At 33.9% G+C, this 27,775-nt stretch overlaps 1 protein-coding gene and 1 long non-coding RNA gene across 8 annotated transcripts in view; one reads left to right on the top strand and one right to left on the bottom strand.

Annotated features, from left to right (window-relative positions):
* LOC127565039 (chaoptin) overlaps nucleotides 1–27,775 on the bottom strand; it is a 46,385-nt gene that overhangs the window by 8,603 nt on the left and 10,007 nt on the right. For all 3 annotated transcript variants that reach the window (XM_052002014.1, XM_052002013.1, XM_052002015.1), the window contains exons 2-3: nucleotides 14,001–14,335; nucleotides 2,032–2,176 (exon numbers count right to left, since the gene is read on the bottom strand). In XM_052002014.1, coding sequence (XP_051857974.1) covers nucleotides 2,032–2,176; nucleotides 14,001–14,334 — 479 coding nt within the window. In that variant the 5' untranslated portion in view covers nucleotide 14,335. The remainder of the gene's footprint in view (nucleotides 1–2,031; nucleotides 2,177–14,000; nucleotides 14,336–27,775) is intronic.
* On the top strand, nucleotides 240–27,042 carry LOC127565042 (uncharacterized). Of its 5 annotated transcripts, XR_007954440.1 has the most exons (5): nucleotides 240–378; nucleotides 1,571–1,679; nucleotides 26,459–26,584; nucleotides 26,646–26,955; nucleotides 27,028–27,042. It is a non-coding gene; the product is annotated as an uncharacterized LOC127565042 (long non-coding RNA). The 5 variants fall into 5 exon arrangements; XR_007954437.1 differs by lacking the exon at nucleotides 1,571–1,679; XR_007954438.1 differs by lacking the exons at nucleotides 240–378; nucleotides 1,571–1,679 and adding an exon at nucleotides 26,237–26,361 and having other exon boundaries at nucleotides 26,459–26,577.

The raw sequence follows: 27,775 nt of genomic DNA, 5'->3' as shown, positions 1-27,775 counted from the left end.
AATAAAAGATATATAAGAGATAACTACATTTGCAAAAAAAAGGATTTTCAGCTGTAAAACACAAAATACTAACATATAAAAACAAAGTAAACTCACAAATTTATTACCAATTGTCAAAATAGTAATATTTTCATGTATTAAAAGACACCTACAAATTGTGAAGTTTGATATCACACCCTGAGATTAATTGTGACGCAATGAACATCCTAGCATTTGGGGACTGTCCTGTACGTTGAAGTTTATTCAATGGAAAACAAATTGTGGCGCAGATATTTAATGAAGCCATAATCAATATCGCAAAAAAAATAATCCAAGCCCGAAAACAAAACACCATGAAGGGTAAGAGCGCACTACCGATAAATCTAAGACCCTGTCAAGGTAAATATTTGTAAAGAATCTAGCAATAGTTTTAAGATCAGGTGACAAACAAACAAACAAAAAGTCTTCGTTCAAGTCTGATTTAAATTCCAGTTTTGTGCAGATTACTTTCTTGTCGTTGTCATATGCATAATTCTTATTCATTATTTTTGTAAATTGATAAGTCGTTGACTATATTCAGATCACTGAATCATTTATCTCGTGTTCTTTGTAATATTTGGGAAGATTTCGCACAATAATATGTTTGATTTAAGTTAAAATACGTTCATTTAATGAGAAAGTTTGTATAATGCGAATACTTACATCCCCGCTGAACAATCCAGTTCCTATCTTTAACCTTTCTCATACAGAATATCTATTTAATTTTCTGTGGGGATCTTAAAAACTGGGAAATGTGCAAACGAAAACATGTGTATATGACTGGGATTCGGTTTCTGGTTTTGCGGTAGGTGGTTGACTCTGTATAGGCAGAACATAAAATACGGCGGGATTCGTCGGTTCTTTGTGCTTGTTAACAAATTTTTGCAATTTAAAACAAGTTCAGTAGTAGTAAGCTCGACAGTGAGATACCCGCTTCAATTAATGCAATATAGTTCGGCTAAAGCTTTTAAGACCTGATAGCTCTAGTAGGTTTTCGAAATATAAAATAATTTCTTAATCTGCGTGCAACTATAATAAATGTCCAAAATATGAAATCTGTATCTGTATATACCTATAAGGTATCCCAACGAACATACAGAGTATACCTTAAGGGTCAGAGAATCAACATTTGGCAAAAGAGATGGAAGAATTAATTGGGAAAAGCGGAGAGCTCAGTCATGACTGGCGTTTAGTATTCTACTGCATATGTGACATTAATTATTCTAATATTTTTAAATATACATATGGAATAAACCCAGGGTCGAATAGATTAGGATTAGGATTTAAAATCGTTAATCTATAGTCTGTTATCTATGAGATAGTGGATTTATTATATTTTATAGTTGATAGACCCAAAGAGAGTGTAAAATGCTCATACTCCGCATACTTCATATTGCAACCAAGTCGTTATGTCTATAAAAAGAGTATAGAATATAAATGGTAATTGTCATACTAAAATAGAGATTTGAGATACTCCATACAGAAAAATAAGTAGAAATGGACAGGCTCCCCAAACTATATAACCCTTTTTACACATTTTCAATGTTCACAGGGTATAAAGAATAGCGCTTGAAACTTTTCCCTTTACCTCGATGTGTATGTTGTGCTGGATTGTATTTACGAATGTATGTGAGTTTGCATTTCCTGCCTGCATTTTCAGAGTGAGTGCCGCATGAAACACTTCCAACTGTACAACCCTTTACATAGTGCGCAGCGATCCTTTGCCAGTTGCTTGTTAAACTTAATTTTACTCCTTTTTTACAACTTGCAGTTTTATGTTGTAATATGTATGTACATACTATATACAAGTGTATTCGAATATGCGCGTACAAAGCACTTGAAAACACCACAAACACAAAGGCACCCGCTGCGAAAGCAAACGATAAAAACTTGCCTATGGTAGGACCTCATAGACTTGCAAAATCTGCAGTTTCATGCAGAGTTTTTGTGATGGCCCTAATCGTAAATAACATTCCAATTTTGGGTCACTATCTGATATAACTATTTACTTACCTGAAACTGCGCTCGGATATATCTTGCAGCTCATTGTCGATTAGCTTTAGTGTCTTCAATCGCAATCCTTGGAATGTTTCGTCATCAACGCTCTGTAGATGCGTATTTGACATTTCGATATAGCGTACGCTGCTGTGTATAAACTCTGTATAAGAAAAGAGAGAGGGAATCAAAGAGAGTCGTGTATTAGCATATTTGGTGCAGAGTCTACACCGCAGATCTAAGTGTCGCCACTTTTGCCCTTCCAGTTCATCATTCAAATTGATTTCATACAGTATTGAAGCATTTTCCCATTACTAGGGGAATGAGAGCATCCACTGTTGCCTCTGATGCTAGTAAGTATGGCTAACGATGATGGCTTTTCTTTTAGAACTCTGATAGCAAGCACGTTAAAGAAAATGGGTCGTAGGATGTCATTATTACAAACAATAAGCTATATGAAGAGGATAAAATTGGCCAGTGATGCGTTTGTTTTGTTTTTCTCTGAGAAAAACAGCACTTTCATTATAACGAAATTGGATGATTTTTTGAGTGGTAATCAGTTTAAATTGTAAGTATTCGAAATGCGGTTTGTCAGCTTAATAGTGTTGCGTGAAATGAAAAAGAACTAAAATTTCTGTTTGCTTTGACTTAATAGCACCGAAGAATCAATTTAATTTACTCGATCTTGTATAAAAAGGTTACACTGAATAGCTCAGAGAATCTGGGTCCAGTGAATTAATTGAGGTAATCAAAAAAAAGATGGTGCCCGTTGTTTGAAATCGTTGGCCCATGTTTACCCATGAACATTTTTTTTTTGCCCACCCTCAGTTTTAAAATTAAAACAAATTTTTTTTTTTCAAAAAATAAAAATTTTTCTTTTTAAAATTTGTTTATGAAAATGCCTTCTTCAAAATTTTGAAATTTTTATTTAAAATCGGTCGCAAATGATTGCCCTCACCACGAAATTATGAAAAATAAAACTGTACATCGCAATATGGGCAAAAAGTCGCAAAGTGCGGCATTTTTACATTTTTTTTGTGTTCGGTATCATTAAATTGACTTTATTTTTTGAATTAGAATACTTCAAGAATACTGAAACATATTTTTAAAAAATTTTAGACTTCGTTGGTAATTTGTTATTCGCCCATATTTAAAGACTATGGTCTGGACCAACTAAAAAAAAAAAATTGGCGAGAAAATTTGTGATTTTTTCTGTTTATTTTATATTCAAATATTAAATCAAACAAAAAAGCTTGAATATGGAATTTAATCGTTAAGGTATGTAATATTAATTATTGGCACTAAATTTTTAGTACATGTGATATATTAACCAATCATGCAATGTGTTGTTAGTATGTTTTTAGGTCCCTGGTAACAAATGTATTTGTGTTTCTGTGGAGTGTAACTTGTGCGTCTAGGCCGGTAGAGGCAATATTAAAGCTGAATGTTATTAACCAAACTGTTAACAATCAAATAGTGATTAACATTTTTGCCAAAACGCAATGTTGCAGTTGTATTTACGTCTTGCTTTTCAACGTTGCTTGATTTTTGGAGCAAAAACAACCGCCAACAAACTGCTTCACAGCAGTTTGTTTTGCAAAATATCAATGAAAATGAATTAAGTGATGTTCAGGAAATCTTAATAAAAGATAAGATTATTCAGTTTTTCGGATTGAATAACACTAATTTACGAAAATGCAACAGAAAAGCCTGCGCAATGGCTTGCATCCTCGTTCATAATTGAGTTTCTTAAGATGATGTTCCACGCGAAAAGCCTGGTCGTAAACGATTGACGTATACTGAGGCAGGACCAAGGTTAAAGTGAAAATTAGCATTTAAACTAGTCTATGAAACAGAAAAGTCAATGCTATTGTTGCATGACTTTTGAAAAGTGTTTATATAATTTTAATTGCTACATAATGTGAGTTTGAGGTATGCCCATCAAAAGTTAAAGTAGGTACTTGATGTACTTATACGTTAATACTTATAAGTTGTATCCAATGTCTTAAATTTTGCATAAAGTACTAGTACATTGGCACCAAATTATGAAAACCTCCGTACTTCTTCTAGGGGCTCTCCGTGAAAATGCGTCAGAAGAGCGCAAAAAAATGTACAAACTCGATATGTTTTCTCATGCAAGGAAAAACAGCCGCCTGATGTGTTTAATAGAGCATTGGATTCCTCTGACCCACTGCTTTCAACTATAAATCTAAAGGAACGCCAAAGATTAAACTATTAAAAAGCCTACCAAGAGATGTTATAGCTCTTTTGAAATCTCCTGATATTGAGCCCCCAATAACATGGGCATGTGTAATAATGATAATCAGGTAGAAGGCGGAGATAATGAACTCGAAATTTTTGGGCAAAGTTCCCTGGAGTTGGAGGAAAAGCTTTGTGAAGAATAAATTATTAACTGGACACCAAGGTATGGAGTCACAAAACATAATATTGGGCTCTAATAAATTTTTGATTTAATTTTGCATAGATCCAAATTAAATTTAAAATGCGAATTTGCTAAAAATATATTAATTTAATAAATTTAGTTTAATTTCATTAAATATATTACATTAAAATATTTTAAAACAAATTTTTTGAAAAAAAATCGAAAATTATAACCTCATGGTAAGGTGGGCGGGAAGGAAGGCGTGGTCCAATTTAAAAAAGAAGAAATCCGAAATTCGATCTTTATTTTTTAGGTATATGTACAAAGTTTCATGTTTCTATCTTCAAAAATGGTAAAAATGCCGCAATTCGGGACTTTTTGCCCATAGTGCATCGGTAGCCTCATGTTTTTTTACGTCTACCAATATCTCAGAATTTCGAAATTTTGAAAAATATGAAGGTTTTCTATTTTTTTGATTGCCCATACAAATTCATCGTTGGCCCATGTCTTAAAGTCTCAACATTTTGCCAAATTGCACAAATTTTCAAATGTTTTTGACTTTTTCAGGCTGCCTATTCATTGTTTTCGTTTGCCCACCCTTTACAATTTCAAAGCTTTCACTCCAGATTTATATTATATTTACTAATAGGGGTTATGGCAGGAGCGATATTTTCTCTGCGAATATTTAATTCTTCATCCTGATTAGTATGTATGTGTGTATGTCCATGAATTTGTAGCGTGATTTTTATACCCGCTACCCATAGGATAGAAGGGTATTATAACTTTGTGCCGGCAGGAAATGTATGTAACAGGTAGAACGAGGCATCTCTGACCCTATAAAGTATATATATTCAACAGCCGAGACGATCTAGCCATGTTCGTCTGTGTGTCTGTCCGTCCGTCCGTATGAAACACTGGATCTCAGAGACTATAAGAGATAGAGCTATAATTTTTTTTCGACAGCACTTGTTATGTTTGCACGCAGATCAAGTTTGTTTCAAATTTTTGCCACGCTCACTTCCGCCCCCGCAAATCAAAAAAATCGAATGACAAGCGTAATTTTAAAGCTAGAGTTTTGGTATATATAATAATTACTATAGTTGTTATGATTCCTGAAAATTTGGTTGCGATCAAATACTTTTGTATGGGCAAAAACGCCTACTTACTAGGGGTCTTAGTTGCTTTGGCTGACAATCTGGTATATTGAGCCGTCTATGGTATATTTTGAATGCGGTACTATATCGATATACAACATATACCATTTGGTATATGTTTAGTATTTTTGCAGTATATTCGGTATATTTTGAGAAAAATACCGCAAAATATATTTCTTTTACTAAAAATGGGTAGCGGGTATCTCACAGTCGAGTACACTCGACTGTAGCTTTCTTACTCGTTTTTTTTCAATTTCTGGGGAATCCTAACAATTATACATTTATAATGTTATAAACTTTCTACTTCAAATCTTAGCACTGGCGAGCTAATTGTGGTGGTGCTAGAGAGTTGTAAATTATGTACGCTGCTAACATTCTTCTATTGCAAACCGACTCTGTCGGGATATCTGTAGAGATTAACATAGTGGATATGGTCTGCTCCTCCAAAAAACAGCTAATTACTTACTGGATCAAGATCTCCAGTATCGTTACAAATACTCTAGGTCCGCCGACTACAACCAGCTCGGTGTAGTACATAGAGAAATTTGTGAAATATCAGAAAAACTACTCTCCGGGCGACGCAAATCCTGCATACCTTACAGGCTAATGAGATGGTCGAAGCTATCTTAATGAAATCTAGAATGCTCATCGCTCTAGGGTAAGCCTACTTACCTGCTTCAAATTGCTATGAATGCAGATAACGTTTATGTCTAGGAGGAGTACAAGTTTCTTCTGAAGTCCTATACTAAGGTCTTCATGGCGAGCTTTCTCATCTTCAGAAAGATATTTCCATGCAAGTCTGCTCAAGACTAGCAATGGAGTGTGAAGCATCGCTGAGACTCTTAAAGTGCTGCTTACATCTGTCTAGCAGCTCTTTCCAAGTCTCCCGATTATTACACCAACTGCTGTTCTAATAATCGTCAACGAAATAAATTGGGAGATTCCTTTGCGAGTTTCAGATTGCCCGATCTCGATCGACTGTCGCCAGTAATGCTGCAAACGTCGTTGAGACTCGACATAAGCTAATCGCTACAGGTAGTAGGTAAAGTAATTTGTTTCCAGGTCCATTCTTCTTATTGTAATTACACATGCAAATATTCTACGTCAAATAGGAAGGGGCTTAGTTAGAAATATAACATATGAATAACATAATGGAACAACTTTTTAGCCACCTCGACTGATCACATCGATCATCAGCAATCTTGCGAGTGCAACTCACTTCGCTGGAGATCAAACAGTTGAAATATAGTATCGTATTTACTTGCGATGGATAACAATTAGTACGGACACTACTTTGGTTTATTTAATACTTAATAAAAAAACAATGTAAGGAAAAAAAACTTATGTATTTTTATACCCGCTACCCATAGGGTAGAAGGGTATTATAACTTTGTTCCGGCAGAAAATGTATGTAACAGGTAGAAGGAGGCATCTCCGACCCTATAAAGTATATATATTTTTGATCAGCGTCAACAGCCGAGACGATATTGCCATGTCCGTCTGTGTGTCTGTCCGTATGAAACACTGGATCTCAGGGACTATAAGACATAGAGCTATAATTTCTGTTTGCACGCAGATCAAGTTTGTTTCAAATTTTTGCCACGCCCACTTCCGCCCCCGCAAATTAAAAAAATCTAATAACAATCGTAATTTTAAAGCTAGAGTTGCGATCAAAATTGGCGTTACTCACTAATTTAATCTTTATCAAGAGCATCGCAATCATTCCAGAGCCGCTGTAACATTTCAATATAAATTTTTTAGAAAGATTAATTTTTTGCCTCAAAATAGGCTTCAATTTCAGTGATAACCTCTTCATTCCTACGAAATTTTTTACCGGCGAATATTTTTTCAGGACTGCGAACCTCCAGAAGTCGCTGGGAGCCTAATCTGGCGAATACGGTGGATGTGGGAGCAATTCGAAGTTAAATTCATGTAGTTTTGTCACTGTCAATGAATCATGAACACATTCTTGTTGATGGTCAAAAGTGAGCAAACGCGGCAGCCACTTTGAAGAGAGCTTTCTCATAGTCAAATGTTCATGCAATATTAGGCCAACATGTTCTTTTGATATCTTTACGATGTTAGTTAACTCATGCAAATTTAATTTTCGATCATTCAAAACGATTTTGTGGATTTTTTTGATGTTTTCTGGTGTGACCTCCCCATTTAGACGTCCACTGGGGTCTGCATCATCGGTGTCTCTACGACCACGTTTGATTCAGCAAACCAACGTTTAATTGTTGTTTCTGATGGAGAGGAGTACCCATAACACTATTCAAGCCAAAACTGTGCTTGAACGGTATTTTTTCCCATCAAGGAGCAGTGTAAGATTAGAACACGAAATTGCTTTTGATCCATTGTTTTGAAAATAGCAAAAGTAGTGTCACTCTTAGCTCAATAACTTACAAACGAATGAATAGAATATCATGAAATTTTAGCAGCTGTCTTCTGAAGGATTGTATTAACTGAAAAAAAGGTGATTGAAAAAAAACTAGCGCCACCTATGTGTAAGGCCCGGGACTTTTCAGCCCACGTGTTACTATAATTACTATAGTAGTTACGATTCCTGAAAATTTGGTTGCGATCAGATAAAAATTGTATGGGCAAAAACGCCTACTTACTAGGGCTTTTAGTTGCTTTGGCCGACAATCTGGTATATTGTGCCGTCTATGGTACATCGGAAAAAGGCCAATTTCCAACAAATCTAACCTTAAAACGGCTTTAGTGGAAGAATGGGACAAAATTAGCCCGTATATTACAAAAAAAAATTGGTGGAATCTATTCCAAACTGTCTGGAAGGAGCTATTAACCAAGAAGGAGGCCATACGAAATTCTAAATACACAGTTTAACATATTTATATTTAGTTATTTCCAGCTGGTTGAAATAAGCTGTGGTACTTTTTTTTTGGCATTTTTTTGTTTTTCAATAATTTTATATAGTAAACAAAAAATTAGAGGATAAATGAAAAAGTATCTTGTATGTTAAAACATTTAACTAAAATCCTGCGTTTAAATAAAGTTAATATCTCTTTTAGTTTGGCCAGTATACTGACTTAAAGTTGTCGGTTGGTGGTGGTTGAAATAAGCTGTGATCCACTGTATATTTTGAATGGTGTCCTGTATCGATATACCAAACATACCATTTGATATATTTCCAGTATTTTTTAGTATTTCGGTATATTTTGAAAATAATACCGCAATATATTGCCCTTATTAAAAATGGGTAGCGGGTATCGCACAGTCGAGCACACTCGACTATAACTTTCTTACTTGTTTGAATTTAAAGTCAACTACGAGCATTCGTGATAAATGAAGTATTTTATTTGGTTATCATCAAATTAATACGAGGGGCTATATTTTGTATATTGATGTACTATAACATTAAAAATATTCCATAGGATACAAAATATTCGAGACTGTTAATCAAAGCTAATAAGGGTCCTCTGGTGATGCCTCCCCATCAAATAAACAGTGATGCTAATGGAAAGAATATTTGGTTGTAAAGAAGCTTTAGATACAGGTAAATCAACATGTGGAACACTTTCGATATAAGCAAAAAGGTTTAAAGCTTTGGAACACAAAGCAGTACATTTTGCATTTGTAGCGTGTATTTGAAATAATTTTAGTCTTTTTTCGGTATATTAAAACGATATATGTATTTGAAAGATAATATTGCTTTTGCACTGTTGATTGCAAAAAGGAGTTTCTTAAAGGATGTCATTAAATACAAGGAAATGCTTATAAATGCAGTGGAAACCGAATTTTTCATACAACAAAAAAACCTTTGAATAAACATTTTAAGAATGGATGGAACATAAGCACATGTACACACATTTATAAATTACATATACAAAAATACAACCGCGAGCAAAGCTGTTTTACTGGCCTAATTTATACATAGTCTTATAATTTATATAGCCTTACGAGAGAATAAAAGCCGTCCAATAGCAAACATGTTTTTGGGTTTTACAACTGAAGGGAATTATATAGACTCGTGGGGATACGAGTGTCGCAATTAATTTGCGATTCGTTGAGCATGTGTTAATTAACAATAGCGACAAAGTCGTTACAATGAGCCCGTTGCTCTCAATGGATCAACAGTTAACCAAATAGTGAAGCAAGCTGGTGCTCTGGGTACTTGGGGCATTTGCACACATGGTGACCATTCGTTTTTAGCCTGATTACGACTATCCGCAGAGGCTCTCCGAAGGGAATTTTCATGTCATGCTTGTCAGCTTAAATTATGGCTCGACCTTACCTCAAGCAATAAGGCGCCTTTCTAACCACGCCTACGTAGTCCGTCCAGGTTCGCCGAATATTACTCGCTCTTCCCCGAATAGACAACAAAAAAAGAAAGAAAAACAACTTTTTTTGAGTGTTGAACCTCGATGAGGAATGAGTGCAGCCACACAACCGTGGTCAGCTGAAAACTGACGTGCAACATGAAAATGCACTTTTCGCTTTTAATTGAAAATTTTTTTAAGTGAATTGTCATTTATCTTTTTTGCTGGTTCTGTTTGTAGTGAACTTGTATTTTTTTCTGGTTCTATTTTTGATGTTTTTTTTAGTACTGGTTTCCTGGCGTTTTTTTCAAAATACGGACACAGATACTGTATATAAATATGGGCAAACAAATGGAGTGACAGTTCGTATACAATATGCTTGTCTCTTATAGCCATGCAACGTGTGTCAGGGAAAAGTCAAAGTGAAATGTGAGTGCAGATTATTGTCATTGATTTCGCCGTGAATATTTTAAAGCAGCATTCCGTATAATTGACTGCACTAAAAATAATGAATTACCATAATTGGTATTAATTAGAATAAATATATATAGTTGCGTACTCAAGCTCAAAACTTCCTCCATGATGATTTATTATCTTTAAAAAAATAGTTTAGTGCCTTTTAATTTCTAAGTTTGCAATTAAAATATGAGTTTACCAGGACTCCTAAAGTTTTAAGTAATCAATAAAGTTTAAACTTATCCTAATATATTTGGAAGCGTGCCTTATGTGTCACTAATAGAACTAGAAATTTGTAAAACCCAACTTGAACATTTTAAGCAGCGATATTAAAGCACACAAACAGCTTACATGTTAATTACATATCGCATATTAATACATTATTAATCATACGCCTAGTTGACACGCGCAACGTGTAGCAAATGTGGCAAGCACATTGCGTCAACTTGCCCAAAACTAATCATTTACTACTGTGGGCAAAAAGTAAGGTGAATTTGTTTGTAAAATGAAAAATCTTTATTTATTCTTCTAAATCAATATCATGCCCTTCAAAGTAATCTCCTCCCGATAAAATACACTTATGCACACTTTTTTTCCTATCCTCGAAACATGCCAAATAGTCCTTTTTCGGTATAGCCATCAGTGTCTTCTTCGATTTAGCTTTTATCTCCTCAATCGACTAGAAACGCGTTCCCCGAAGTGGTCTCTTCAGTTTTGGGAATAGTCAGAAGTCACACGGAGCCAAATCAGGCGAGTACAGTGGTTGTGGAACGATATGCCTCGAATTTTTGGCGAAATAGTCAAGAAAAACGTGTACAGAAATTGGTCGTTTTTGGTACCAAACGAGATTTGACTTTTCGTAGGCTCAAATGGCCTTTCAAAATGGTTTTTACAGAACTTTCTGATATTCCGATAATATCAGTAAGGTCTCTAACAGTCAACCGACGATTTTTGCCTCCACTTCATTGACGTGTTGGTCATGTGTTGACGTCGATTGTCGTCCGGAGCGCTGCAAGTCATCAACACGTTCTCGACCCTCTTTGAAGTCTTTGTACCACTTAAAAACATTTTTTTTGTGACATGGTAGAATCACCAAAGGTCTTCCGCAACATCCTCAACGTTTCCGCAGTCGAAATTTCATTCGCCAAACAAAATTTGATGGCATTTCTCATTCACACATTGTAAAAAATCGAAAAATGCACTCTTGGTCGTTTGGAAAACACAAGCGTAAATATATTTCTGATGATGACATTCATATAAAATTTGGCCCAGATGTCATTAACAGTCTTGCCAACTTAAGAAAAAAAGAATTAGGCCGAATTGTTAGGCCCGCGAAGTTTAAATTGAAAATTCACCTTACTTTTTGCCCACAGTAGTATGTGTATTTATATGGAGCGAATGTATGCATATCTGAACTGTAGTTGTATATATAGCTGTTTCTGCTATGAGAGGGGTGACAACACACATGAGGAAGCTACAACTGGAAAATATTCAGTGGACAGTTGGTGACAGTGGAAAATCTATCGCACTTAAGGTTATATATAGTGGCCCCAAGTCAATTCGCTGACAATGCCAACCATATTTATTTATTTTCTATTCGTGCCAGCGTCACTATATCCATCTTATTTTCTTGGGCCCTTCTGTATGTATTCGGTATATTGGCTTCTTGTTTGTGTCATTTGCCAGCAGTTAACTCACCGAAGGTAAATAAATAAACACAAACAGTAAGGAATAACAATGAAATACCCACTACATCTTCTAGCCAAAGGGAAATTGTGGTATATAAACTAAATAATATAACGAAAAAATTCCAAAAAAGTAGTAGTATTAGGTAAATACGATACTTCGATCTTATACCAATTACCATAGAGCACAATATAAATACATATATTAGATTAACGAACAAGTTAATCAAGACCCGCAAACTACTATGATTGTGTTGTATAAAAAAATAACTTTTTGGTATATTTTAAAATTACTTTTAATAACAAGTGCAAGCACTGCATTAATCTCTTTTGATAAAAAATAGTAAAGTAAGAACTTTGTGAATTTAATGAATATTTTACAAGCATTGTGTACATTTTGGCAATATTTATGTATACATTTTATGTTCATAGAAATAAAAATAATGTTATAATCTACCTATAGTATATTCATATTCTGAATCACCATCAAATCTTGTAACAATGCTACAAAACGTTTTAATGGTACGTATAATATTCCTCACAAGATTTTTCCAATATTGATAATTAATTACCTATACGAAGATAATGATCACATAATAAGACTAATTCCCTGCTCACATAATATGTTATAGTATTATTATCTCAACTTTAGATTCAAAGCAACACCCAATATCAGAGAAATAATATACCACAATGAGTAGGGTATTATTCGCTCTCATTGTGGAATATTTTCATATAGAAAGACAAGCGGTAAGCAAGTTTAAGATCCATACCTATATAAATTTTCCTAACATAACTTCAGAATATCACATTACCAGGGAACGCTGTAATTTTTACAAAGCTACTCTTACTTATACCCTTGGAAATCGCATTTCTATGTACATCACATTCCAAGCAGGAACATTAAAAAAAACTTTCATTTTTAGTTTAAATATTTAAATATTATTGTTCAAATCAATAAATACCAGATTATATAAATATGGTTTTCTTTTATTACACATTCGTATCATCCTGACAGTTTTCTTCTCTTTTCCTTGATTAGTTGTTCCGCATTCCTTCCGAAATATACAGCATACCTTCATGATTTTTCGTATTACCATATTTTAACTTTTCTGATCGTTCTCTTATCCTTTGCTATCCTATTATCAATGTCAGACTTACATACAATACCTGTTTATGTGTAAGTTGAAACACATTAAAATGCTTATAATGTTTGAATGTTGTCTGTTTTACGAGAATATCGCGTAATTATTTAGAATGTTAATAAAAGTGATTGCTCTAGCTGTATGCTGGTCTGTTTCAGTTATTTTCCAATTATAAAATTGCTAACTACCGAAGGTTTCGAAAGTATATTTTTCATAGCTTTTAACCGAAATGGAAGATATAAGTTTCATTAAACAGAGACATTTGCTTAAATATATTTTAAAAATCGCAATGTGATGTATGTATGTCAGTCTCAAAAAAAAAAAAAAAAAAAAAAATAGCGGACATAAAAACTACAAAAGTGGGGTAGAATATGCCACAGTACTTGTTAGGAACTTTGGGCCAACCAAAATTGGGGGAGAGAAAAATGCGAATTGGGAACGTGACAGGGCGAAGAAAGAAGAGGAAGAGCAACCAAATAAACTTTATTTTTAAAACTAATTGGAAAACTTAAATGTAAGATTTAATTTTGTTGTGGGAAACGAAGTATACAGAATGTCTGTGTGTCTGTAGTTGGAGCCTTGACAAAGCCGAGTTTGAAGCTTCATTAAAAATTACATTGGCTCCAGGCAACAAGAGAAAATAACAAGAAAAAAGGGGCAAACGAGCAACATCTTTATTCAAAAATTATAACTGGCACACTAATATCCTGAACTGATACCATCCTTGTAATTGTCATTGTGACTTTGGCTGTGAAAATTTATAACGCAAAACACTCCAAGATATTCTCTACATAAATAGAGAAGGCCTGGATACACTGATTAACCGGTGTAGTAATTACCACAAAATATCTTTAACAATACTCCTTAAGCAGATTGCTTACCTGGAAATTTGTAGAGCGTCACCTCATTGCAATTTATCTCAATCAGTGTCGATGTATCGTTAGGTAGGCCAGCACACTGACACATCGAGTTTAGAGGACAGGCGTAAAGCAGGTCCTGTTGCTGACTGTTGAGCAGCACTGTTGATTCTCTCATTGGGGGCGGACCGCGGGACGATGCTTGTGCTATATTCCTTGCAATTCGAAGATGTCTTCTACCTTCAGTCGCAGGACCACTTTTGAATCCAGTATCAGTACTATTATTGCCTCCGCCATCAAACTGCCAACAGTGTGCAGTACTGATTAGGAATGGGAGAAGAGCCAGGAAAAGTTGCATGCTGTAAAAGAAGAAATTAAATAATTTTGTGATGGAATGTCAGTTAGTCTATAACATATACTAAAAGTACTTCTTTATAAAAGGACACAAAAGTGAGAAAGCTAAAAAAAACTACAAATGCTTGTTTTTATCATAGAAATGTATTTCTTATATAACTTCTACAATTTGTAATCATAATTATAAAGTCTCTATAGTAATGGAAGGACCTGTGTCAGACAACTTTGCCTCTGAGCTTTACTATTTAATTGTACTTTTTATCGCACATTACAGAGAATATATTCCCGCATGTGGACTTCAATCACCTTCAATTTAAAATATGCCCTGGAATATTGCATATTTTCAAATGTATTAGTAAATTTATAAATATTTAACTGTTTTCCGTTATATAAATAATTACATCGAAACATCTTAAGATAAAATTTTCATTCAAAAGAATATTATTCCAAAATTATATTTTTATTTCATTATTTATGAATATTTATTTATCATTTGTTAGCAAAGAATTTTCGATAAATCTTCACTTATTTCGTATTTAATTCTTGTACTCCTCCGAACGATGAAGTTCGGTGAAAGAAACATTTCATGCAAATGAGCCATTGTCACACACAACATGCACACACGCATACTACAAAATAACACCATTCTCATTCTCATTCTCATTCTCATACCCATACTCACACACTTTAATAAGTGCGCAACCACAGCCCGTAGGGATATCCGCACAGGTACACTAGTAAAGACTTATACAGTGGGGCGGGTCTCTGGGAGAGAGAAGAAAGCACGCATATGAAACATGCTTCATGTACGTAGATGTGTGATATTTATTTGACACGCCAAGTATAAAATAACAAATAAAAACTTTGGCATAACAGACAAGGACGACGATGACGACGACTACGGCCCATTAGCACGATTGTTGAGCTTTAAGACTTCATTTGTTTGGGTGCCACTACGAACATTACGAAGGCGTACAAAACTAAAACCAAAAAACCACCACCTAACCTTTTCACGAACCTTGTACACAGTTTGTTCAACTTCACTTAGAATTTGGATAATAAAATATATGTTTTTATATATAAATAAGAATTATCTATTACCAAGCAAAGTAAAATGTATATATGTAATACAAATGTAGTAGAAGCAAGTAAGAAAGCTACAGTCGACTCGACTCTGAGAAATTTTTTCCCTGTTTTCAATAAAAGCAAATTTCATTAATACATACTGAACTTTTTTTATTTACTTATTTTTATCATTTACTAGAAAACTCTTTCTATCACTATAAATTAAAGTAAATTCTCGATCGCTCCCTCCCTTGCTGTCTTTTTCGTGATTTTAGCTTTCTTCAAAAGCAAAAATTTCAATTAAATATCTAAAATAAAATTGATCTGCGAGCGACAATAACAAGTGCTGTAGAAAAATTACTTCTCCATCTCTTTATGTGTTTCATACGGGCAGACAGACATTGCAAAATGGTCTGGGTTGTTGACGCTTATCAAGAATGTATACATACATAAAGTATACATATATACTTTATGGGGTCGAAGATGAATAAGATAGGTACAGTCGACTGGGTTCGACGCAAGCTATTAATTTTCAATAAAACAATATGTTTAAAATATATCAAGAATATACCGCAAAAGTATTTCTTAAATAAGTTATAAAATCTTTATCTGATCACAACCAATTTTCAGTAGTAATTATTGTATTTACCAAAAATCACAAGTGCTGACGAAAAAATTATATCTCTATATATGATAGTCTCTGAGATTCATACGGACGCACACACAGGCCGACGGACATGTCTACTCGTCTCGGCTGTATTGATGTTAGGATTGCGAAATCACACAGTTAAGGGTGACCATATTTCAATATACGTAACATACATATATAATATATATATTTTTTTTGTTTTATTTAAATTTCTTTTTCCGAACTCGTTTGTGAGTTATTAATTAATATAGTAAAAATATATATTGAAATACCAATATTAGTGAAGTTGATGGAGACCATGTTACTAATAATATAAAAAATAGTTATTTAAAATAAACCGCTACTATACATTTATTGTGATTGTGAAATATGTTTCGATTTAGTTACGGAGAGAAAATATAATATTTGTCTTTCACGTGTTTCATTTAACCAGCGGGGAGTGCAGCAGTGAGTAAAATATTAACAATAAACGCTAATCGAAAATGTAACAAGTTTTTTGATATTAAATAGTATATAATTGTAGTTTTACCCGTTTGGAAATGGTTTGATCAAATAACCCACATTCAGTTAAAACTAAATTGCGAAAAATAAATATGTATATAATTTACATACATGAGTATAAATCACAGTCAAAGCTGTGTGCCAAGCTGGCTAGTATATTATATCTATTTTGTATTCCAGTGCATTTAAAACTAGCATGGTGGTATATTACATGCCACTATTGCGCAAAGCACTTTTTTTGCTGATGTTTTCCGTTTATCGAGAGTTCAGAGTGCTGCGAAAAGGTCAACATCAGATAAGAAGACCAACTGGAAGTTTTTATTGCGCGTATAATACCAGCTATTTTCTCGCTCACTCGTTTGCTCATGCCGTTTAAATTATATGGTGGGTCTGCAGCTTTATATTTTTAATTTTTTATGTCAGTGACACAGTGTCAACGAGTTACAAAACAAACAGCTGAAGTCGCAACGCAACCATCACCAATTCCAGTATCCAGTCATGCCTCCCTGCCTGCCCGTCATTTCGCCACCAACATAAATATTTTGAGACTGAATGTCCATTGAGGGGCTGCGACCCAACGCAGCCTAAGCAGAAACCCTGCGCACCACAGAAAAATTGTGAAAAACGTAACGTACATTTGGGAGCAGTTGCCTCTTTCCAGAGCTCCGGCGAAAATTTGCGAGTTTGTGTGATAATAACATATGTAAGTTGCTTGTATATAAATGTATCTGAGTGTGTAAGTAGCAAAGAGGTTTTAAATTTAGCCCATAAGCTGCCGGTTCCATGGCGGGAGCTAGTGGAACTGAACGCAACACAGAGCACTCAGGCAGACATGACTTCTTTTGGTCAAATTTAAAGCTAAGGCCAAAGTTTCTGAACATGCGGGTTCACCATATTATGTAGGTGAGTAAATGCGTTTGAGTTAGTATCTCTGCGAAGCGTTAATAATCAGAAATTCGCTTTAGAATGTAAAATTAAATCAACTTTCTTAATCAGACATTATTTTCGGAAATTTCGAAAAGAAAATTTCTTAGATGCAACAAATGCTGATCACCTATATTTTCTTTTATTTTTATCAGCTCTATTTGAACTATTTATAATTGGGAAATATTTTTGTGCTAACTGGAAATGTATCTATAATATATGAAGACAGACGATAGATATAACATAATCTGTCGTCTTATCTACCACCGACTTTTTGAGTTTTGTTACCTCCCTTTTGGCACCCGCACATTTAAAATAAAGAATAAAAAGATAACTTTGGTATACACAATAAAGAAAATTTGTTTGCAATCAGATGAAAAACTTGTAAATTATTCAAGAAAAAATGCTATATGGCATTCACTCAATATATTGATATTTTCGCACTTTTTCGTTTTATTGAAAATGTGTAGCAAGAAACAAGTAACGGACGAGCAGACTCTACCTTATCCTTACTGAACACAATGCACATACATATTAATGCGTCAAAAAGATTGAATATATAGTAGTATGAATGCATTTGCTCTTTTAGTCAATTAACATTAAAGCAAGTAAGAAAGCAAGGGTCCAATGTGCTCGATTCTAAAATATATAATATAAACAAAAATTACTTAAATATACCAAAGGCTATATTTAGTATATCTATATACTACGAGTATAACATTAAAAACACCATAGAGTGCAAATGATGGTCAAAGAATTCAATTAATTATTTAAGCAATTATTTCTTAAATAACTATTTTATCTGATCACATCTTCGCTTGCTATTCGATTTTCCTTCTGTCTGTTACATACATTTCCTGCCGGCACCCTGTGGGTAGCGGGTATAAACATTTGTTGAGCAAGTGGCACAAGAAATAGAAAGCTATTTCTCAACTTGAATTTTGTTTTTATTGCTTAGGTTTCATATACGAAATAAGATTCAGGCAATGTCAAGCATTTATACACACATATGTTACATAACATAAACACGGAATGATTTTCAACAAACCCCAAAGCACAAATGCACATGCGCGCTCTAAGCTTTCTGTCCAAGTTATACGTATGTCAAAATCAAAGGTCCCTTTGTGTTATGTACATATAACAATTGAAATTATGTGTTTAAGGGTTTTAACTGAGCCTAATAAAATACAAATAAAATAAAGAATAAAAAAACGGCACAACACACAAAAGCAAATCGGAAATGTTTCAACCCACTGTGGTCCGGACGTCGTTTTTATACCCGCTACCCATAGGATAGACGGGTTTTATAACTTTGTGCCAGCAGGAAATATATGTAACAGGTAGAAGGAGGCATCTCCGACCCTATAAAGTATATATATTCTTGATCACCATTCTCAGCCGAGACGATCTAGCCATGTCCGTCTGTCCGTATATCCGTATGAAACAGCATTTGTTATGTTTGCATGCAGATCAAGTTTGTTTCAAATTTTTTGCCACGCCCACTTCCGCCCCCGCAATCAACAAAAGTCAAGCTGTGAATTTTGTTGTTTACTATAATAACAATATTAGTTATAATTCCTTAAAATTTGGTTGCGATCAGATAAAAGTTGTGGAAATTATTAAAAAATACTTTTGTGCCGTCTTTGGTATATTTTGAATGTGGTACTATATCGGTATACCAAATATACAATTTTTAGTATCTTTGTAGTATTTTCAGTATATTTCCAAAAGAATACCGCAATATTTTGCGTTCCGATCAGCTTTCATCATTGCTGGCTTACAACTACTATATACCATAATGTACCCATGTCCCAACGGTACATAAAGTATTGGTCTCAGTTCTCAAATTAACATTAAAAAAAAAAACGTGTCAGAAACACGAAATAAAAGAAAACAAGTTAGAAAGCTACAGTCGAGTGTGCTGGACTGTGAGATACCCGCTACCCACTATGACTAAAATAAAAATAATATACCAAAATAGTCTACTACAAAAATTCTAAAAATATACAAAAGGATATATTTGATATATCGATATATTACCACATTCATAATATACCATCACTGTAAAATATACTAGATATATACAATAACAACTATAGTAATTGTGATTCCTGAAAATTTGGTTGCTCAGATAAAAATTGTGCAAGTTATTAAAGAAATACTTTTGTATGAGCAAAAACACCTACTTACTAGAGGTCTTAGTTGTTTTGGCTGACAATCTGGTACATTGTGCTGTCTATGGTATATTTTGAACGTGGTACTATATCGATACACCAAATATACATTTTGGTATATTTTTATTATTTTTGGTATATTTTGAGAAGAATACCGCAATATTTTTCTTTTAATAAAAATGGATAGCGGGTATCTCACAGTCGAGCACATTCGACTGTAACTTTCTTATTTATTTTTAAATGTAACATGTGGACAACCCTAGTATTGTTTGCTTTGTTTTGCTTTGAGCCTTATTTATATATGTATATTTTTTGTTATCACTTACTATGAATACAAGAAATAATTAAGAAAATTACAATCGCGAGTGCTTGCCTATCAGATACCCTCTACACAATTTCAATATAACCAAACCTGTATGAAAGATGCAGTTTCCTTAAAATATTCATTTATACGACTGGCAGATTGAGGGACTTGACTTCTGCCATTGATTAACGTACCTTTTTATATATTTTTTATGGATGGGGAGATGCGTGATTTTTTCATGTTGGCACAAAGCTGTAATACCTTTCTACTCTATGGGCAGCGGGGATAAAAAGAGTCAAGGGGAAGCGCCATTTAAAACAACTCTGGCAAATCCAAAGGCTTGACAGCAACGGTTAAAGCAAACACAATAAAACAATGATTTTTGCATGTATGCGTTAGAATGAATCTACGGTATATACACAATAACACATGTGTTGTATATTTTACGCTAGTAATTGAGATTAACCATTTTAAAAAAGCAGTCGCTTGATATTTTACAAGCCCGTACGACACTTACACATATGGACGAATAGTCAAAAGCATACAACAAACGCATCACATAAATTTAAAAACTCATGTATTGTGATATCGCCCCACACCCCACAATTATACCATTTTGTGAGGACCGTCAATCCTAAAGTATAAAGTCGTGGTCATCATCTGGGTCATGGCAGAACTTGCATGTAATTCGTTAAAATAATTGTAAACTTTGCGTCTTTATTAATAACAAAACTTGAATAATTTAATTGCTACTACCCTCATGCAATTGGTGCTGATGTTAATGCTGTTATTATTGCTGACGTTGTCGCCAGCGTTGTTTCAATGGAAATGCAGCCATTTCATTTACAAAAGCTACTGTGGACGCGACGAGTAGTTCGTGCTGTAATTATAGGCGAATTGAATACTATAATTCAATACGCACATAGGGTATCACAACTCTAGGCAATAACAACTCTAAAGCATTGTATTATATACGAAAAAAGAGACATGAAATATACCGAAGCATATATTTGGCATATTGATATAGAATAATATTTAAAATATACTATAGTACAAAATATACCAGATTGTCAGCCAAAGTAACTAATCGGGTGGATTGCAGTAGGAGTGTTTAGCCATACAAAAGTATTTCTTAAACAACTTTTAAAATTTTTCCCGATCGCAACCAAATTCTTAAGAATCATAAATACTGTAGTTATTGTTGTATGTTTAAAAAGTAAGCACGATTTGCGGGACGAAAGCGGTATTATCGTTAAATTGTACCATATATATATACCTGCAATTACTGAAAATATACTTTAAAATTATTTTATAGAATACAAAATATTGTCTACTGTGCAGCTGTTTTTTTTGCAATTTTAAATTATTTCATCCAGATCTTTTTGAAATTTTTATCTGATCGGTTTCTTTTCGATTTGACTTCACGAAATTTGGCGTGACAAAATTCTAAAAGAAACTTGATCTGCGTGTACTTTGGTTATCATTAAAAAATATTTTGCATTCTTACTCAAATTTCGGTTTGGGACGAATGAATTATTCTTTTTTACCTTGTACAAAACAGTTTTTGAAATATGCGAAATATAAAATTCATCAAATCGTGTCTTTCTGTATAAAGCACAAACGAATTTTATTTGGAAAATTGACATTTTTAAAATTAGTTAATTTTTTCATTCATGACGTACAAGTGACCCGTTGCACACCATAAAAAATATGGCAATATGTTTAGCATAAAACATGTGTATATGTCTTTTTTTTAAGTTAGCATATACATATCATATGTGTGAATTGGCAAAACTACAAACGCGTAATTGCTTAGGTTTTGAACAAGCGCACATTTGCTTGGTCATCATCTGTTTGGCGTTCTCAACATAAGTTTTGCAGTGTCATTTGCTTGATAAGTATTCCCTGCATACATACATACATACATGACTGACGACGCCTCACGTGCGACACGACGCAACCTGCCACGCCCATCCATCCCAACCCCAGCCCCAACTTGGTAGTTTGCGCTGTTGTGAGTGAGAATGTGTGCGCGTGTATTTTATATGTATATATGTATTTGTACATACCTATACATATATACATATGTATGTGTAGGTGTGGCTGTGTTGCAGTAGTTGTTTGGTGGCGTTTGGCTGTTGCTCATAAACAATTCATGTGTTTTATAAACAGTTCAATTTAATTTTAGTGCCGCGGGTGCGAAATTGCTCCTCAATTATTAAGGCAAAGAATTATTAGAACGGGGACTAAATCAAGCGGTTGAAGGCCTCTCGAGCAAAGGGTTGGCTATAAACATGCCCGGTCAACATGCCAAATTCGCGTATCTGTTGCAACTGCAGGTGCGGAACAAAGTAAAATGTTTGGATTGAGCTTAATTCAGTTTCGGGGTTTTACCGTTTTGGTACATAATTGCGGAACAACTCAAAGATAAATTACGCAAACCCAAAACTTTGACCTAAGCGCCGTTTCCGTGAGTAAGATTAATGATGCGGCAATTGCCAACCAAATAAACGGCAACTATCCCAGCAATAATAACAACAACAGCAGCGCCAAGTTGAACAACTTTATGGGATTTGAATCAAGGGATGGTTATAGCCATGAGCGAGTTGAGTGGGTTGAGTAGTTAAAAGGCAACAGCAAAATCATTTTAGCGGCAGGTCGGTGAAGGGAGCACCACATGTGGCCTGGACACGCGTCTAGGTGAGAATGGGCGAAAATTTATAGATGAGTACTTTGTGCATACATACACAACACAAACCCACACTCAACACGCTCAGATAAAGATACATAGACACATATTGTATATTATACATATTTATGTATTCCTCTAGTGAGTCTTTCAATACATGATACATTTATTGCTTTAACATAAACTTGAGCAATAAATTTTATTTTTATTGTTCAGACTTCGACAGCATGACTGACTGTTCAACGACATACAGACGGATGGAGAGCGATAGAACGAAGGGATCCAGCACATAAACATAAGTTGACTCTATTTGATAAGGTGTTGGGTGAAGGGTGTCAAAGGCTTAGTTATGACCCAAAAGGATCACGAAAGGCGCCTCCGAAATTGGAAACCGATAAAAGACACTTTAATGAACTGAGTGCGGTCATGATTTAAGCCTCCATAAGAGGCATCGAAATTCGAAATATCAAATCTCTATTAGATGGATTTAAACATATATATATACTTTTTGATTTCTTAAATAGAAAAGAAATGGCAAATAAAGAGTCCAATTAATTTAAATCGTTCTGAAGGAGTAAATATAACTTGTTCTTTCCGAACAACTTTTTTTTATGAATCGGCTTTCGTTTCCAGGCGTAAAATAAAACTTTAGGCGTAGTTAAAATTACCAAAATGTTACGAATTTTTGGCATGATTTGACCTAATCACGTGACACATTAAGCAGGGAACAAAAAGAAAATATTATTTTAATATCTTAATGCGTTTAATTTACGAGTAAATGCCATGCAGAGCGTTTGAATTTGTGTGTCAACGTGAATGTGTATGAGTAAGTGTATAATTATTGTGTGGAACCTCGCGAGTATGGAAATATTAAATATTCGGTCAAGTATATAATCAAATTGAAAATTGGAGCATCAGCCAAAGCGAAAATGTTTCATTATTATGCTAGGATTAACTTGAAATCCTTAGCATTGAGGTGTTTCTCGTCTTCGCCCACAATCTATGTTAAACACTTGAACCCTAATAGAAAAGTTTATTTTGAGGTTATATATACACATATTTTGTTTTATATGTAAATATGTTGCTATGAGCAGTTTATATACAATCCTCAACCACGGAAATTCTCTAGTTAATCTTGGTAATACAGCGTTGGTGTGGTCGTGCTTGTTATAATCGGAATTTGTTTATTAAACTTGCAAGATGTCTCAGCTACACCCTGAGCTCAATTGTCAACTTTCAGTAACAAGTAACAAGTAATTAAATTTTAAGTGGATATTAAACATATTAAATTATTAAATAAATTATTATATATTACATTTTCTCTAATGTTATGAAATTTTTGGTTAACATATTTCTATCCTACGAAATTTTCATAATTCAACCCATCTTCGCTAAAAAAACAAACCGATGCTCGAAAAGTCTTGAATCCTTTCATATTTGTGTAAGGGTTTCCCAAAACGATTTTATATTTCATAGTATATTTATTCCTATTCCTATTATTGTATTAACATGCCGTCAATTAAATCAGTTTCTCGGATTTATTGGATTGCTCTTCATTTCAAAATTGACGCTTTCACAGTTTTAATAGGTATTAATCAATTAATTCTTACAATCAACTCATATTACTTTTACAATAAGAAATTCGTAAATTAAATTCAATTCATAATTAATTAATAAATAATTATGCAAATCTGTTCGTCAATGTCCTACTATGTATAGGTTATACAAGGTAATCAGTGTTGTTTGTATACAGAAAAAAATCATGGTTTTGGTCCTAGTACCTAGAATGTTGGTCTGAAGGGTACGTCAAGAACATGAACATCCTAAAGCTAGAAAACACATCTTGATTTCAAGATCATTTAATATGAATAAAAAATCTTATAGTTTTAAGACCAAAAATCTAATTATAAGATAAGAAAATATTATTTTGTACAATTTTATTCTTACTACGTTTTTTATTCTATTACCGTTGTACGATTTTTAATTAGAGCATTCTGTTTTCTGAAATATTTATAATTTTGGCAGTATTTGAACCCAAGAACCCCTCCTCTTCTTAGACTGCAATTGAGAATGATCGCGACAGCTCCAAGTACTGAGCTATGCACAAAAACACTCAAATTTAAATAAAAACCTTATAGGAATTTTGATAGATTACAAAGTTTTGTAGCTTAAATACAGAATTTTTGGTTTTATTTTTAAAATTTTGCCTTTTGAGGACTATTGTGTTTAGTTTGAAGAATATGTTCTTAAAGTGGTCTTATTACAACAATCAATTTTTAAGACGAAATAATGATTTTAATTTTAGAACTTGGTTTTTTGGTAGGATAGAAAGAAATGTTTCTGCAGGAAATGTTACAGGCAGAAGGAGTCATCTACTTCCACGATAAAGTACGAGTATAGATATGCTTGATCAGCGTCAACAGCCGAGACAATGTAGATCTCAGAAAATATAAGTCATTTAACATAGTCAGGAACAATGATTTCTTGTGCTTAAGACTGATGCCGGAACTGTCCTTTGTATACCAAAAACCTGCAATAACCCAAACATTGCTACAACTATATATAAAGTGCTAGTGTATGGTAATAATTTTTAAATTCAATACGTGAGGCAAGGTAATAGTTGGGACCACATGTGAACGAAACTTCTTATAGAGGACAATTGATGATTAGGAAATGCCAACGACTACGGCAGAAGCTACTGTGGACAAAAATGATTGTTACTGATATCCTTATAAAATGAAAAGGCAAAATATGCAGAATTTGAATATTATTATATTATATAGGAGATTAAAACCAAAACGATAAGGAATTGAAGGCTACCGGAACTTTAGTATATTTCGAAAACTGAGAAGCTAACTCGTGTATTTCTTACAAGTGTAATGCGTGTGAGGGGAATAAAATAACCAACTTATAAGGAAAAATATTAAATTTGTATGTTATAGCAACACATCCGACTGCATTTCTTAAAAACAAGTACCGAGTATTTCACAGTCGAGCACACTCGACTGTCGGTTTTTGCTCATACTATCGGCATAAGAACATGCATATGTACATACATATGTTTGTATGTGTACTATTTTCAGTCTCGAAAAATGTACATACTTTTTTCTGCTTCATTACGTCGCGTCTTCCTGTTGTCAGTTTCTCTTTTCGTTTCGTTTAACATTTGTCACTTTTATAGCCGCATGTGTGTGTAAATGTGAACATGCATATGTACTCATGTTATATATGTAGGTCGGTCTGCATATTTGTACGAAATGCCTCGCAACTGTCCAGCTCAATTTTGACACTTCTTTTTTTGTTTTTTATTTCTATGTTGCCTAGATTGCCAGCTCTTAGATACCGTCTTCTGTTATTATAGTTGTTATTGTTTCTGTTATTCTTGTTGTTCTCGCTGGCATTTTATAAACATCTGCTGCCAGCTCCCGTGTACATCAGTCAGTCTCGTTACAACTTGATTTATGGTTCAGTTAATATGGCGTCATTTCGTTCGACATCTGTCTTTATCTCTATGTTATATTGTGTATCCTGTCACTTGGGACCTGACAAATGTCATGTTCAAATTTTTCGACTTTTAAAAGTGGAAAACGTTATTGAAGAAATATTATAGCTTTTTATAGAATATAATGATTCAATGCGATAATTGATATAAAAATTCAAATGATGGTGTCGGAAGAAATAATTCGAAATACAGAAAAATGTGTCTATCCCTCACAGAACTAAATGTACAAAGCATTTGTTTTCGTTTGTTGCCGTTTACCGGCTACTCAAATGACTAACAAATAAGTTAATAATACAAACTCAATTGAATTCTATTTTCAGCATTGAATTGGAATAACATTATCGCACAGCATCATTGAACACCAGACCCAACTCCCAACGAAAATCTGAATACGATTATTGAGCTAATCATAAGAACGCTAATGGAACTTATTGGCAATGTATGAAGTACGCTCTTAACCTTTTCGCCTGATTGATTTAATCAACTTTATTATGTTTTTCTATTTAGGTTTGATGTTTTTGCCATGTTTCAATTAGGATATGAGCAAATCTTGGTCGTCTACTCGCACATCGAACAAAGGGCATAGATTCTTTGACTTTGGAATTTATGTGACTAATTGCAAAGCATTTGACAAATAAGAAGTTTAACTATAGATGCAACACATTACCGTCATATTGATCCTATGTGGACATTGATAAGAAGTTCTAGGGTGCATATAGTATTCAACGTGATCATAGTAATAATAAATTAATAATACGCAAGGCTCACCGAAATAATTATGCAAAAATGTATCTAGAGACGTATGCGAAATGTCTTTGTGAGTTTGTAGTTTAATAAAAAAAAACAATGTTTTGAGTTTCTTTTTTTTAATCATTCGATAAAAAATTAGAAATGATAATATAATATGATGATAGCGCCGAGGAAGACAATTGAGATGATTAGAAAGATGACCTGCTTGTTGTTGTTCAAATTACGCAAGAAGTCATTGCTCAAGTGCCGAGATAGACAGGTGACAAAGCGCACAGATGCCGCACATCTACAGCGAATCATGGATTTCAAAGTACCCACAAGATACACACATACGCACACATACACTTTTCTACATATTGTATTATTTTCAATAAGCAAGCGACATATTGATAACAAAAGCTTTGAAATATATCCATTCCCTCTCCACCAAACCAACGGAATATGGCATCAGGCAGCGCTATGTGAAGAAAATATTGAATATTCCTCAGTAGACACACACACACACACACACACACAAATTCAGCTACACACATACAGACACACAAAGAAACAAGGAGCTCGTAACATAAAACATTTTGAAATTGTGAAAAAATTGTATGGATTTGACATTGTATTGCATTTTGTATTCTTCGCTTGTGGGTTGGTTGCTGGGGGCTTGATTGCTTCGTTGCTTGGTTGGGTGCTTGCTTTGTTGGAGTAGAAGCGTCATTGAACATATGCTGATTTGTCTGATAATACCGTGGGACTAGACTACAGACTATCTATTATATAAAAATGGAGACGGCAAGTGACCTGATGTCGTCTTGATATGAATATGAAAACTGTCCTGCAATGCAATGTTACCGCAAAAATCCATTTAAAACCTGCAAACCTACAACATTTTTGTT

Source organism: Drosophila albomicans, chromosome 2L (assembly GCF_009650485.2).
Source record: "Drosophila albomicans strain 15112-1751.03 chromosome 2L, ASM965048v2, whole genome shotgun sequence".
In the NCBI taxonomy this organism is placed as follows: domain Eukaryota; kingdom Metazoa; phylum Arthropoda; class Insecta; order Diptera; family Drosophilidae; genus Drosophila; species Drosophila albomicans.
Note: the sequence above shows the minus strand (reverse complement) of the source record. Positions and strands in the feature narration are given on the sequence as shown.